Raw genomic sequence first — 15,131 nt, 5'->3', positions numbered from 1 at the left:
TGAAACCAACGCCGCTCCATTTTACCCCCCCAGGGGGGTGAGGAGCTGGGGGGGTTGGGATCCCCCTTTCCTGCTGCTGCCTGATGAGATCCTTCCTCTGCAGTCTGCGGGGGCTGGGGGGGTGAGTTGGGCTTTCGCAGACCCTGGAGGGACGGGATGCTCCAGGATGCTCGAAGGAAACCTTACACGAGTGGGACAGAGCCAGGCGGAGAGCGCCAAGGCCATGTCCAAAGTCTTGAGAGAAGCTCGTCTGCATATGCAGAACATGGTGGGGGGAGAGGCTGGGCAAAAGCTAATTACGCCGGTGGGGTAATTGCACGCACGCTGCCAGCGGGGAGGAAGACGGAGGCGAGTTCTTGGGGTCGGTGGCTGGGTTGGGGAGGCTGTGGGGGTCCAGGGGGGAACTGGGGAGAGGGATCCCGGGCAGAGAGGAGCTGGGGAAGGTTTGGGGTTAGAGGTTGGCTTCACACAAAGGAGCAAGCGGCTGGAAGACGGTTCAACGCCGAGAGCCAATCACCGCGGCAGCCCGGCGATAAAAGGGCTGGCGAGGCGGCCGTGGGAGCTCGCAGGAAACGGCTCCCGCTCCCACAGCCCCGGCCTCCGCGACGGTGAGAAGGGGAGCGAGAACCCCCTGCCATCAGGGACGGCCGGACAGACCCACCGCCGGACAGACCCACCCTGCCGGGGTGAGACCCTCCCGCTCGGCGTCGCCGTGAGGAGCCCAGGCATATGGTGAGGCTTCGCTGGTGGAGAACAACGGGGCTGCGAGGCGGCGGGCGGCTCGGTGGGAGACAATGATGGTCCCCGAGATGTGGGGAGCGAGGGGGTTCCTCCACCCCGAGGATCGCCGTCGATTGAGGCTCTGCTCAGCGGTGGGAGAGCTGGAGGAGAAAGCAAGACCCAGCGGTGGGGAGGGAGGAAGAGGCAGGCGCCCAGGGAGAAAGGGATGGAGAGGAGGGAGGAAGGCAAAGACCGGGAGAGCCCCGGGAAGCAGCACCGCTGGCCAGGAGCCACCCCGCCGATGGATGGGGGTTCATCCCCCCTGCCCTGCCCCCCCCCGGGATAAGATCCCACCCAGATGCGTTGGGAACTTTGTTCGCTGTGGGGGCAGGCTCGGCTGAGGTGGTCACGGGAGGCAGATTCGGGGGGGGGGGGGGGGGGGGAAGAACAGGGGGGGTCTGTTCCTGGCCCAGGTGGCCTCGCCGGGGTCAGGTGGGGGCGAGGAGACGCTGTCCCAGCTCCAGGAGCCTGCTGGGGAGCGATGGTCCGAAGGGGGGGCGAGCACCCCGTGGGCCGGGGGGGCGAGGGGCTTGCACCCAGCGCATCCCGGGGACAAGAGCGAGCGGAGGCCGGTGCTCCCCGCGTCCGCTGCAGCGGGCGTCTGGGGGTGCAGCGTGGCGGGGCTCCCCGTTTGGGCTGCAGTTCCCTCTTTGTTGTGTGGTGCAGTATGTGCCGGAGGGGGGCCGGACAGATCCGTTTATCACGCTGATCAGAAAGAGCAGAGATGGAAGAAAACCTGTTAGATCCCAGCTCCCTTCTCCCCCCCTTCGTTAACGCTTGCTAATTCTCAACGGCGTGTCTCCTGCCGCCTCATCCAGCCTGGCTTTAAACCTTTCCAGCGACAGGTCTTTCATCACTCCCCTGGGGAGGCTGTTGCACGACTGTGAGATTTAATAACAACACAAATACCCTGAGCTCTGCCATAACCCTGCACAGCCAGGCATCTCCCAGGGCTTCACAAAGGAGAGCAGCTCTGTTTTCATCGGGGGGGGGGGGGGGAGGGCGGGGGATGAGAACAGAAAAAATGAAATTATTGGTCCGCTGTCACCCCAAAATTATCAGCAGAGCTGGGAATCAAGTCCAGGTCTCCCCAGGCTCAGTCCGGTGCTGTAACTACCACGTTTTGAGCCTGTCTGATCCCCTTGGATCACTTGAGACAAGCTAAGCTACCTTGTAGGTCATATTTTTGATCAATTGTCTGCTGATTTTTGTTCATGGGGTCGGTATCCATTTCGAAAGAACATGATCATTCAGCAGCCTGGATCATGCTTTGGAAACTGGGCTTTGTCCACCGAAGACATCGTGTGAGGGCTCTCGCAGGGAAGACATCTGGTGCCCCAGCTGAGCTGTCGTGTATTTAAGGCCAGGAGTAGTACATCTGCAGCATTATTAACGTAGATTACAGAATAATTGCAGGGCAACCAATCAAGCCTAGTCCGAAACAGCTCCAGTGTTAACGTCCTTTACAAATGGGAGCCCTGCAAGAAGCAAATTCCCCGTTAAGGAGTGAGGGTCTGTCACAACCAGCCTGTTGGGCTTTGCAAAGTGACTGGATGCATCTTCTTTTTCATACACCTCAAAACTAGGTTTCTGACCTTTTTTGGTCAAGAAAAATCCCACGAGACTTCTCATTAGGGAAGGGAGTTCCTCTTCTGGTTTCCTCCAGCGAGTCAGTCCCGTGAGCCTACACCTACTCCCTCCGGTCCTACATGGCAACAGGGTTTTTCTTTTCTATTTTGCCCATCCTCAGCTTTTGCAGGGTGGTTGTCCATTGTCAGGCAGCTGCCATGTTCCCCCAGAGGTGTTTGCCTTTCACTTTCCAAATAAGTCATTTTTATCAGCCATCTGGGGGTGTTGCAGAGCTTACCTAGCTGCTAGCAAAAGCGCTGGGATGGAAAACATTAAATCTGGGTGAAGGGATTATCGCCATCAATATTAAGCGCACTTTAGACGTATTTCTCACCCTCTGGTGTGCCCCTAACCCTCTCCATCTGGCCAGCTCAGGGGTTTTCAGGCACAAGGAGCCTCAGCAACCTCTGCTGTGCCTCTCCAGGGCTGGCTTTTCCCAGCACACTCACTGCTCCACTGAAGTCTGGTGGCCTCGCAGAGCACCAGATCCTCTACTGGGCTGTTTGGCATCTTGGATCCTAAAACGGAGGATGGAGGTGAAGGCTGAACATAGTCAGGGCAGCTCAAAAAGAACGATCTTTTGAGATAGATTTAACCTACAAATATGTTTTTGGTGGCACTTTTTTTTTTTCTGGACACAATCTGCGTGTTGGACAGCAAACGCAGGAGGCCACCGCAGCTCTCACAGGGGTGGTGGGGAGACAGGGACCACGGAAAGTGGTTGTGCTGTGTTTTGGGGTGCTGGGAACAGGGCTCGCTCCTGCTCTTGCTGCATCTGCAGACAGCGAAGCAGCAGAAGCTCTCACGAGGGACTGGCAGGGCTCTCTCAGAGCCTTGCTTAAGATACGGGCTAACCCACATAGGAAATGCAAGTCCGAAGTCCGGTGTTTTACAGGTGATATTCCACGAGAGGAGATTAGCCAACATTTACAGGTTATGTTTGGGGAAAGGGGAAATTACAGGCAATTACAGGTCCACTAATTGGAGTACAGTAAAAGGTGAGTTTCTAGAACAGGTTAGGCAGCAGAATCAAATGCAGCATGGTTTTAACACAGATCATGGCAAGTGGGCTCAGTATCTCCCTTGGGTATGATAACTTCTGAATCAACACGGCCTCACGAATCTGGGTTTAAGGAAAGCACTTGATACAAGCAAATGACTAATTAAAGTGGAGATAGGAAAGAGGATAGGGAAGAGACAGCAAAACGGAAGGAGGACACTTGGATCCTCCAATAATGAGAGATGAAGCGACTGAACTTGTTAACAGTCCCTTTAGCAGTCAGGAGATCTGCCCACGGTGAAAAAAACCAGACCAGCAAACAGGAGGATGAGACCGGAGTCCCAGAAATGCCTGAAGTAGAGCTGTGCCACAGCAGGCACTTGGGCAGCTGCAACACGAAGCTGCGGTAGCCTGGAGGGACTTCAGCAAGTGGAGGGCACTGAAGAAGAAAGAGCATCTAGGATTTCTGGCAGAGGCGACAGAGGAAGAGCACACCAGGCCAGATGTTCTCGGGGGTGCCAGAGGAGTGTTTGTACCAGAGTACAAAGGTCTGAGATCTCCTTCAGTGTGGTGCATCCAGGCCAGCTCACCTACTTGCAGCGGGCCACCAAGGTGGCTGTAGGAACAGAGAACCCACCTTATGAGAACAGATTAAAAGGAATTGGCTTGTTCTGCTAAAAAAAGACTGACAAAGAATATGATTACTCTTTATGAACCCCTCTGAGAGGCAAATATTATGGTGGGAGAAGAACTAGGATCCTAACGCCAGTATAACAGTAAATGGATATACATTTATGGAGGAAACCAGAAGGTGAGGTTTCCAGGTGGAGCATGGTTTATGAAGAGACTACGGAAAAACTGCAAAGGGGAGGGAGGGAGCACGAACCGCTATTTGCCTGTTGTGCTTGTTTGCACTAGGTTCATATTGCACTTAATTAGTACCACGCTGCAGAGTTCCCAAGCCTTTCTCCCAGTGAAGCAGCTTTGCCTAACGTCCAACATCCACCGCCCAACCTGCAATTTTTGGCCACTACGCCTGCTTTGTCATCTGGCACTGCTGAGAGGGATTTGTCTCTGCCTGGAAAAGACACTCTTCTCATCCTCCTGGCAGGCTTTCTGCTCTGTTTGCCTGCTCTATCTGAGCTCTGAGCAAGACAGGAGGTCCCAGGGAGCAGAGACTCCCTTCAGACGATGATTCTTAATGGATGCCATTAAACATGGCCACGGTCACGGGAATGGGCTGCTCCGTGCCTTCAGTTTCTGCTTCTGGAAAACAGATGAGTCCCAGCAGCATCCTCCTGACCCATCTGCCCCGTCGCTGAGAGGCAGGGGCTGGGGACCAGCCCGGTCCCCCTTGGCCCTGGTCCTTCCAGGGCTGTGCACCTCCTCCTCAGCGGAGGCAAGCCGAGGCAGGGACGAAGGTGGGAGAGCAGAGTGGGTGGGCAGGGGCTTCCCTCGGGCTCCCTCCTCGCTCGTGCGGGTCCTCCATTGTTGCCCTGACAAAGGCAGCCCTGTTCCTCCCCACAACTATTCCTTGTCAGCATCCCTCAGCATTTCGGCTGCAGATTTCCTGCCCACTGGCAGCCTTTCAAGAGGCAGCCTGGGCACAGAATGTGGATGGAAAGCGGATTAGGGGGGCAGGCTGGTGGAAGGTAGCTCCGTGCCGTGGGGTGGAGGCAGGGACAGGTCCGTGTGGTGGGGCTGCTCTCCAGAAACCTGAGGGGCAGGGTAGTGGTGTCAGTAGACATGGTCTGGCTGCTCCTCCCTGGCATCCTCCACACTGCGTCAAGCCAGCAGGTACCTGTCCTGGCTCTCAAGTACTGGTGAGGTCAAGGGGTTGGCTTGAAGCCACAGAAGGAGACAAGACCTGAAGCTGAATTAAGGTCTTCCATGGCTGAAGCTCGAGCCATGACCACAAGGCTCACTCCTTCATCCCCCCTAAACCGCATCTCCCTATCTCTTTCCACGCTTGAGAAGCTGCAGCAGCACTGGGGACGCTGTGCCCCCTTCCCTGCCCGTGCTGTGCCAAGTCCTGGCGCTGGCCCGCTTAACCCGACTCTGCACCACGCTTTATTTCATGGTATGGACTGACCACGAAGCCCCAGGGATGCAGGAACAGGGGCCAGCAGGGCAGTGAGCTGGTGACTCCCAGGCTCAGGAGACAGGCTCTTCCAGCTCCTCTTCACCTCCTCCCCACGCGCCCTGCTGAGAGAGACCCCGGGCTGAGCTGGCCATGGAGCTGGAGGGTCAGCGTCCGTCCCGTGTGTGTGGGCTGCACTAATCCTGCACACGATCTCGGGGACGTCAGTCCCCACAGCGATCGGCTTCCCCCATGGTTTCCCAGGGGAGAGGCTTGCCAGCCTCCCCGAGGTGTTGAGCCCCTGCCCGTGCCTCGCCGCGCTGCCGGGGAAACTCCACATCCTCCCAGCATGGAGGAGGAAGGGGCCCGGATCCCCCACGCCGCCCTTTGCCTTTGGGAGAGCCTCTCGCAACGGCACAGCGATCCCAGCAGTAAACACACACTTCGCAGGGCTGCTAATGGGAACCATCTGACAGCAAGGGGCCTCTCGCCCTCCGCAGTCACACTGCTTTCCCCTGCCGGAAACCCATCGGCTTTCGGAGGGGCCATTCGGCAGCGCCGGGCTGGGGGCCCGCTGGGAGCAGGCCGGCTCTGAGTCGAGGGCAGCCGCGGGAAGGGGGGAAAGGCTCCCTGCACCCGTCCTGGCTGCGGGAAACGCGACGCTTCGGAGGCAGGTCGCCACTGGGGGCATCGGGGAATTTCCTTGAAGGGCCACCCCAGATGCTTCTGCCTCCCTACAGCTGCCCCCACGGTCAGGCAGGAAGGTGCGAGGGGACGGCAGAGGCTGCAAGGCAAAATCTCTGCGGCCGAGCAGCTTCTGGGATGGACGTTGCCTCCTTGACCCAAACCGCTCCCCGGTTGGTGCCCAAAGACAGAACGGTGGCAGCTCTCCAGCTGCTGTCCCCCGCGGATGCCAACCAAGCTCCAACCCCAAGCTCCTGAGTCGAACTCCTATTTGTCAAGATCACCAAAAAAGCCCCCCAGGCAGGACCGGCAGCTGCTGGTGATGACCTGGGCAGGCAGAGCTGGCAGCTCAGGCACCACTTGCATCCTGCCCGCTGTGGTGCCACGTCTCTGGAGCACAGCGAGATCCACCTCCCATTGCCTCTGCCATGATGTGGCCACCAGTGCTGCCATCAGAAGCTGCTCCGTCTCCCTGGGTAGACAGCACAAGCCCAGATCCTTTGCAGAAAGGGTTTTTTTTGTCCACACCAGCCATCCGATGCTTCCTGGAGGGGCATGAAGAATGAAGGCCGTAAGGCAAAGGGGTTCTCACCGTGTCCTGAGTCAGATGCCTGGAATTTCTGGCTGCACAACCAGGAGAGGACAGTCCTCGATCCTGCTCCTCCCGGGCTGCGTAGGTGGCTAAGAGCCTTAGGAAACAGAGGTTTGGAGGAGTCAGATCTAGCAGTTATGGTGTCAGCCTCCACTGTGGGGGCTTGGACTTGGCTTTCTTGCTTTGTCACAGAGGCCCTCTGCGCTCCTCAGAAAATCAGCGGGCCCCCCTTGCGCGGTGGAGGGCTGCCCCAGCAATGCTGAAGGCTTTGTAATATTAGTGTGGCAGCACGTCCTTAAGCAAAGCCTGTGCTGCTCCTCGACTCAAGACGGCTTGTGCTGACTGCCTTGGGCTCATATCCCATCCTGAGCAGACTAATGGCTCCTTGGAAGAGCCATGACAGCAGCTGAGAGCCTCCTAGAAACCCTCCTGCGGTTTCTAACTTGTTCTGTTTCCCTTATCACTTCAGCACACCCTTCCCCTTCGAGATTTCTCCTCTTGCCTCCTGTCCTTCAGCAGGAAGGATGTTTAGCAACTTCTACTCAGATGCCCGTAGTGCAGCTACGCCGAGGGGACCTCTGGTTTGAAGCGAAGGCTGGGAGAGCGTGGGCACGGGGCTGCGGGCAGGGTATGGGCACGGAGGGGCAGAGGGATGGGGGCAGAGGGATGTGAAGAGGGATGTTAAGACCTGGAGGATGAGGCTGGATGGAGAACACCAAGCCATGGGGGAGGGTAGATGGGATGGCATTGAAGGGAACAGGGTTTGGGGGGCAAGAGAAGCAAAGGAACGAATAGTAGATGGAAGGAGCCAGGGAGCGCGTGCTTATGGAAAAGGGCAAGAAGGGGATGATGGAGACACTGGGGAAACCAAGAGAAAGAAGGTGGCTGGGGCAGGGGAGGGAAACGAGCTGTGAGGGAAGAGGAAGGGATGCTGGGGGTGGAGAATTGTGTGTGGCAAAGGCAGGGGAGAAGGTGAACGGCAGGTGGAAAGGGAGAGGGTTGTGCGTCCGCGTTATAGGTGTGCATGGGGTAAGGACGCCAGGTTTTCTGGGTTCCTCAGATCCCCCTCGGGGTCTGTGCTGGGCTGCAGGCACCGTACAGATGCCGGAGACATGAGAGGGAAGGTCCTGTCCCAGGGAATGGGGGGCAGAGAGGGACCATGGGCTTGGGCCACGAGCCCCTGCTGCAAGGGCCGCTCCTTGGCCGGCTCTGCCCTGGCCCCTGGCACACGCCGGGTACGGCAGCAGCCGCCCGCGTGCTGCCATCCGCCCCGCTCGGCGAGCAGGAAATAACAAGCAAACCGCAGAGGAGACGGGAAATGATTTAGGTAAAATTGGAGCCGTATTCTTAGACGAGGCTGTGAAACATTTGCGACAAGGGCCATCCAGCCCCCCAGGGCTGCGAGGGGGAGCCCAGCCCACCCACCACTGCTCAGGACCTGGAGCGAAGGTCCCACCTCTGAAAGCAGCCACTAATTTGGGGTGCTTTGATAGGCAGAATGCAAGCCTGGTGTCAGCTGCTGGGTGCTGGGACTCTTTAGGCAGCCAAAGAGCCCCCCAAACGCAGGGCTTGTTTGCAAATGTCACCGTGAGACTGGCACTGCGGGGATATCCCCTGCCCCAAGCCCTCCATCCCTGCACGTCTCCTGCCCCGGGGCTTTCTCAGGCTCTACCCTAGCCCCTGGGCAGCAGGGAAGTTATTGGGGTGACAATATGAGGACAAGAGGTTTCAGTAGGAGAGGAAAGCAGCCCAAGACTGGTTTCCCAGCCCCCAGCACATCCCCATCATGGCAGAGCCACACAGCCACCCCTTCACCCCCCTCTTCCCTGCTCTGCTCCTCCCTCGCATCATCTGCTCAGCCCCACAGCTCTGCCTCGAGGATGCAAAACAGGGCTCATCAAGTCTGACCTTTTATGGGTGTTTTGAAGATAAGGCACCATGGGGAAAAACCCCTAAGGTTCAGTCAGTGCCTTTTCAGCTAATTTTTACCAAAAGGAGTGATTTGCAGTGCTGGTGGGTTTTTTTCTGTGCTGCAGCAGAACTGGTCCGAGACCGGTCCGGCTCATCCTGCTGGGCACTCAGCACCTCGCGCAGAGGCCACAGCTCACGGGGCTCAGCCTAAAGCCAACGTGGGCTCCCCAGGGAAGACAAAATCCCCGTCACTCGCTCTGCTGAGCTGTGACCTGCTCTGTTCAGCAAGGCTTTTCTGGGCTAAAATTAAACTCAAACCACAGTCCTTGCTCCAGCAACACCAGTCCTTCAGTGGTTACCTTAGTGAGACACTGGGCGCTGGTTTCGCTGCCTTGGCAGGACAGCGGCTCTGGCTGGGAGTCGTGGCCTTGCTGCGAACGGCTTGGCCGTTGCCTGGCAGTTGCCTTCCACTCGTGGGTTTGGAGCAGCAGCCATCACATCACCTTCTGCTCATGTTCCAAGCAGCCCTCTCCCATCCTTGCCCAGTGTCTCTGTAGGGGACTAGAGGACTAGAACTACTGAGCTCCATCTCTGTGTCCTGGGTCACCCGCCAGCTTCCCAGAACTGAGCAGTATTCCAGACCTACATCTTCTGTCCGCCAGTCCAGGCTGGTGGGCCTAAATCTCTTGAACCCCTCAAGAAATCCCTAGACTGAAGAGGCTGCACGGACCCCACGGACGAAGCTTTAGCATGCTGGTGTTACACACCAGCTCCCACAAAGCAAGACAGCCGCCGGGTTTGGGGTGATGAAACCAGCCATGCTCCTGTTGACATTTCCTTTCCAGGTGTTGCAAGAGGTCTGTCTTAGACACCTCCCCAGGGAACGTCGGCCCACAAACTTCAAGCTCAGGATTAAACAGACGGAGGAAGGGAAGGAACCATGTTCCAGGCCACAGGACCCGCCAGCCCACCCCCGACTCATGTACGTAGCATCCCCTGCAGTTCATATGGGAATTTCAGCCCGGGTTTTGGTTCTCAGGGATGGAGGGTTGTGTACAGAAGCTGTATTCTGGACCTGACATTTTAGGGTGATCAAAGGCACCGTCACTGCTACTCAAACAACAAAACCGGGGCCAGGAATGTTCCAGCAGAAGGTGCTGTTTGCTGAGCACATTGCAACGCCAGCATCCAGGCTCTGGTCTGTACAGAGCTGCTCACCCTGCTCTCGTCTCCAGTCGCCGTCTGTTTGTTTGTGTTTCCATGGCTTTCTCTGATCACAATTGAGAGCATGCGAGCTGCTTAGGATTGGAGTGATTGGAGATGGAAAAACATAAAGGCTCAAGAACATCTCCTGCTGGGACAGGATATGGCCCTTCCCCGAGGGAGGATATATCAGATACGAAATAGATAGTGTGCCTGATCGGAGCCAGAAGGCTGCCGAGAAGTGACGAGCAACGGTGGATTGCCTGCAGCCTTGGGAACGGATGCATTCCAGCTCCGAAGAGGCAGCGTTTTCCTTAGCTCTGGTCAGCTGAGGCTGGAAACAGTATCTTAAATCCTAACCCCAGGAGAGCACCTGCGGTCGTTTTACCATTTCTGAGGGATGCCACTGGTGTTACGCGGCCTGAGTGTCCTTGCTGCCCATGTCCCGCTGTTGACTTTGGCTTGGCCTTCCAGCCTTGTGGGAGTGAGAGGAAAATCACGTCCCTGACCTCAGTCAACCAGAGCAGCTGGGAACCGTCTGCAGGGGCAGCTCAGCAAAGTGAGAGTTTCCTGTGCGTCTCTTAGACAAACTGTTTCCAAAAATACAAAGGAGAAACGATGGGGAAAGACAAAGCAGGAGGAACGGGGCTGGAAGCTCAGCCTGGGGGCAGAGAGATGGGGCAGTGCTGGCCAAGCAGAGCCAAAGCAGCAGGGAGAGGAAGGACAAGGAGGCAGCAGGGTGACATTCTGGGGTCGCACTGCCCCAACCTTGGGAACAAACAGCGCAAAGGGTGAGCCGGTCTGCTGTAAAGTGGTCCTGGCTGGTCCACTTTGCTAAAAAGTCTGTTTACCCCTTTGATCCTGGCTGTTGGAAAGAAGAAGGGAGCATTTTCCTCAGTGCAAAGGCAGGCTAACATACTTGCTGACCCAGTGGGTGCCTGCACAGCCAGCTTGGGGAGGGTGCGGGGCTGCGGGGCTGCACAGCCGGGGAAGCGCAGGGGCGAGCGGGATGGGATTTGGGAGAAGATGAGTTGTTGCAGCTGCAGATGGGAGATGCTGCTCCAAAATCCTGGGGGCAGAGGTACAGGCACCTCAGTGCTCGGATCTCTCTGCCCCGTTGCCCCTCCTGCAGCTGCAGGGTCCGAGTCACTTCTGTGCCCACCAAGCTGCTGTGGAGCACGTCTTTGACTCCGACCGCGGCCGGCTGCCCCTCCTGCCCTCCACACACACGCACAGGCAGAGCCCGCAGGGACCCGAGGAGGCTTCTCCGTCTCGCTGACGGCGCAGGCGTTTCCTGCGTCGCCCAGCAGCGTGACGGGCTGATAACGGGGTCAGCAGAGGAACTCAGAAACAAAACATCCGCTGAGGAGGAACCAGCACAACGTGCTCCCTGAGAGCGAGGGGCACCCCAGTTACGCCCTGGGGGAACGGGCGGTCGACCACCCTCCAACTGCAGGCAAAGACCCCCTCCAGCAGCACTGCCCTGTGCACTTCCAGCAACAGCAGGGTTAATTCTCACTCTCCTGCACTGTGGGGTAAATGCTGACTAGAAGGAGCAGGAGCAGCACCTCGCACCAAAGCAGAGCCGCTGGCAGGAGATGCAGAAGCCAGCAGGTGATGACGAGCCAGTGCAGGTCACAGCAGGAGCTCTGCCAGGGGCTTGTGCCGCAGCAGCTCTGCAAAGCCCTTTCCCCCTCTCCGCCCATCCCAGACCCAAACTGGCCCCGGGAACTGGAAGCAGGCTCCTCTGCTTTGCTGCTGCTGTTCCCGAGAGGCTACTGCCAGCCTTCTGTGGTCCGAGACCAGTTTTCAGTGGTGCCCAGTGACAGGACAAGGGGCAATGGGCACAAACTGAAGCAGAGGAAGCTCCAGCTGAACCCGAGGAAGAACTTCTTCCCTCTGAGGGTGACAGAGCCCTGGCCAAGGCTGCCCAGGGAGGCTGTGGAGTCTCCTTCTCTGGAGATATTCCAGACCCGCCTGGACGCGGTGCTGTGCAGCCTGCTCTGGGTGACCCTGCTTGGGCAGGGGGTTGGACTGGGTGACCCACAGAGGTCCCTTCCAACCCTGAACATTCTGTGACTCTGTGAGACACGTGCAGTGGTTGCACGGGGTAGCCAAGGACAGTAACCCCTGCAGACCGTGAGAGCCACTCATCAGTGGTTACTGGGAGCAAGGGAGGGTTGTCACGATGGGGTTGTGCTCTGCAGTGCCTATGCTGTGACATCTCCTGGATCTGTGCCTGGGTACTACCACCACAAAAGAGGTCTATACCTTGGCCGTGAAAGAAAAAAGCCATGGCATGCTCTGATGTCCGAGACAGAGGCCTCAGGGAGCAGTGCTGGATGAGAGCTGGCGGCTCTGCCAAGCCCCACAGCCTCCTGCTGCCTAGTTCCCTCTCTGCAACATGCAAATGTTTTCCCCTCTTTCTATTTTCCTCTCTTCCTTCTCTTCTCTTTGGGAAAAGCACCACAGCGCAGGAAGGAACTCGCACACGACGGAGGTCATGGCCTTTGGCAAGCGAGTTCAGAGCGGGTCACTGCCTGTGACAGCGGCTGCTGGGTGCCCCAGGGTCCGGCCGCTCAGCTGCCCGGACCCATCTGCTGCTGCTCCTCCCTACGCACAATTCAGCACTATTCAATGTTTTTGTCAGTCCAGGCTCTCATTTTGATTTCTCTTCTTCCTTTCTTAGGAGGCAAAGAACAACTCAGGAGGCAGCACAGTGCAGCGCTCCAAGGTACCTGCAGTTTTACCGCATCCTACTGACTCACAGCGAGGGGGGGAAGGACCAAAAGCCTGAGGCCCAAGCACCAACCCAGCCCAGCACCAGTGGAGCAGTACAGGGAGGGCGAGGGGAGACGGGGCTGCTTCACGCCAAGCAATGCTCCAGCAAATGGCAGCACGAATGTTAGGGAAGAGGGCTGGGCTGGGAGCCAGGCACAAGATCTCCCAAACCCCTTCCTCACCCTCTCTCCCTTTGGTGTCCCCTTGCCCAGTCCTTCAGCCTGAAGGCGCAAGTGAAGGAGATGTGCACTGCCTGCCAGAAAACTGTCTACCCCATGGAGCGGCTGGTGGCGGATAAATTCGTCTTCCACAACGCCTGCTTCTGCTGCAAGCACTGCCACACCAAGCTCAGGTGAGCCGGGCCGGGAGGCTGCCGCCATGCTCGCCGACGGTGAGCTGGATGGGTGTCCCTGAGCCTCCCCATCTGGGTGGGGGAGACCCTTCCAAACTGTGCACCCACCCCCCCATCACAGCCTTCCTCCTTTTGTGGTGCAGCTAAGGACCCCCAGCCCGCTCATCACAGCAAAAAAAAAGGGGCTTATCTGCCCACCTGGTCCCAAGTCTCAGCTAAATCCCACCTGGTATGGAGAAAGAGTTTTGTCCCTCAAGAGCAGGGAGAGAGCTCTGAGGTGACGCAGAGCTGAGCCACAGGTTCCTGCTGGACGACACAGAGCCAAGGCTGAGCTGCCCTGCAGGACCCCCATCCTTTACAGACCTTTAAGGCTGCTCAGAGCAGCCCCCCACCTCCCGAGCTGGCTGGAGGGAGCCTTGGCCCTTTCCAAGGGTCCCTCCTGCACGTTCCCTGCTCCTTCCTCCCCATCCCAGTGTCCCCAAGCCCCACACGCTCCCTGCCAGCGTGCAGCCGAGTCCCTGCGCCCAGCTAACCCTGCCCTCCTTCCCCAGCCTGGGCAGCTACGCGGCGCTCCACGGGGAATTCTACTGCAAGCCCCACTTCCAGCAGCTCTTCAAGAGTAAAGGCAACTACGACGAGGGCTTCGGGCGCAAGCAGCACAAGGAGCTGTGGGTGCACAAGGAGGTGGAGAGCGGGACCAAGTCGTCGTGAGCGGGGCCAGCCCACCCATCCCTGGAGCCCAGCAGAGACGGCACGGAGCAGTGCTGAGCCGGGCGCTAACTGAGCTGATGTAAAGCAAAGGGGACCAAGGTCCTGTGGGTGGTAAGGGGAGGGAGGCAGCCCACCCCGCTTTGGAGGATGCTTAGAGGGGTCCGACAGGCTGTAAGGACAGGGCAGAGGTGGCCGGGGTACAGACCTGAAGCCCGGTCTCTGTAGGCCCCTCTCACCGATGAGATCAGACCAGAAGCACTTGCCCCCATGGGAACCCCAGCCCTGTTGACACATTTCAGGCCTGTCACCATGGAAAAGGAGATGATCTGGGGGCTCAGCCTCGCCTATAAGTCACAGCAGAGCTCCCAGCTCCTGCCACACCAATCCTGCCTTGCTGGGGCTCTGAATAAGGAGGGTCCTTGGTTTACATCAGCTCAGTTCAGCTGGGATTGTTCAGCCTTAAGGATGTTGCCCTTCGACTGTTTAACAGTGTCTGTCTTTTTTATATTTGCCTTTCATTGGTACGTTCTGCGCTGGAGCCTGGCACGGCAGCTTCACGCGTGACACTGCACCATGCGCTCTTTTATTTTTGTAATACAAGGTCTCCGAGCCTTCCCTGTCTTGTCCTGTGTTCCCAGGGGTCCGGGGAGGTGGGAGCAGCGGTCAGGTCTGCCCCTTACTGCCCCGTCACTGTGGAAGGAGCCTCTGCCCACACCGGGTCAAGAAAGCATTCCTGGATACACGTGTGTAATGTCATGGCTGAGGCAGACGGGTCCTCTGGGGACTGAACCCGGGCCTGCAGATTGCCCACCAGCATCACCCCAGCCCGGCTGTAACCACACGCCAGCTTCCACACGGAGCCCAGACCACCCTCGAAGGGAATTCACCATCCTGCGACTGAGATCCCCCCCTCCGCCCCGCGCACGCTGTGTGGCCCCTCCGTATCAACACACGTCGTGCCCTGCCTCCACGAGCAGACGCTGGCTGAGCTCACTCTGCACCGGCGCAGCGGGCAGCACGGGCAGCAGAGCTGGGCTGACCGGTGCAATGCAAGGGCTGGTTTGGATCAACCCCATCTGCTGAGCTGTGATGATCGGATAGCGTAATCCACACAAATTAATGAGCCCAATAAGACCTCCCAGGCTGGAGAGCCTAATGCAGGGAAAGCAGGTGAGTCTGGGTTTAACTATTATTTACCTCCTTCCTCCATACATGATTTGTAAGATCCTGGGGTGCATTAAAGAGGAGTGTAGCCAGCAGGTCAAGGGAGGTTCTCCTTCCCCTCTACTCTGTCCTGGTGAGGCCCCATCTGCAGTTCTGGGCTCCCCAGTTCAAGAAAGATGAGGAGTTACTGGAAAGAGCCCAGCGGAGGGCTACGAGGATGAGGAGGGGACTGGAGCATCTCTCC

The 15,131-nt window shown here is 58.0% G+C and overlaps 1 protein-coding gene across 1 annotated transcript; it reads left to right on the top strand.

The window, feature by feature from the left end:
• The first annotated feature begins 495 nt into the window (after window positions 1-495).
• Window positions 496-14,398, top strand: LIMD2 (LIM domain containing 2). Its single transcript, XM_075443839.1, has 5 exons — window positions 496-732; window positions 9,522-9,658; window positions 12,569-12,613; window positions 12,873-13,012; window positions 13,564-14,398. Exons 2-5 carry the CDS (start codon window positions 9,617-9,619, stop codon window positions 13,721-13,723), a joined length of 387 nt encoding a protein of 128 aa, XP_075299954.1. The 5' UTR covers window positions 496-732; window positions 9,522-9,616; the 3' UTR covers window positions 13,724-14,398.
• The last annotated feature ends 733 nt before the right edge of the window (window positions 14,399-15,131 follow it).

Source organism: Opisthocomus hoazin, chromosome 26 (genome assembly GCF_030867145.1).
Source record: "Opisthocomus hoazin isolate bOpiHoa1 chromosome 26, bOpiHoa1.hap1, whole genome shotgun sequence".
Classification (NCBI taxonomy): Eukaryota; Metazoa; Chordata; class Aves; order Opisthocomiformes; family Opisthocomidae; genus Opisthocomus; species Opisthocomus hoazin.
This window is presented reverse-complemented; position numbering and strand designations above follow the sequence as displayed.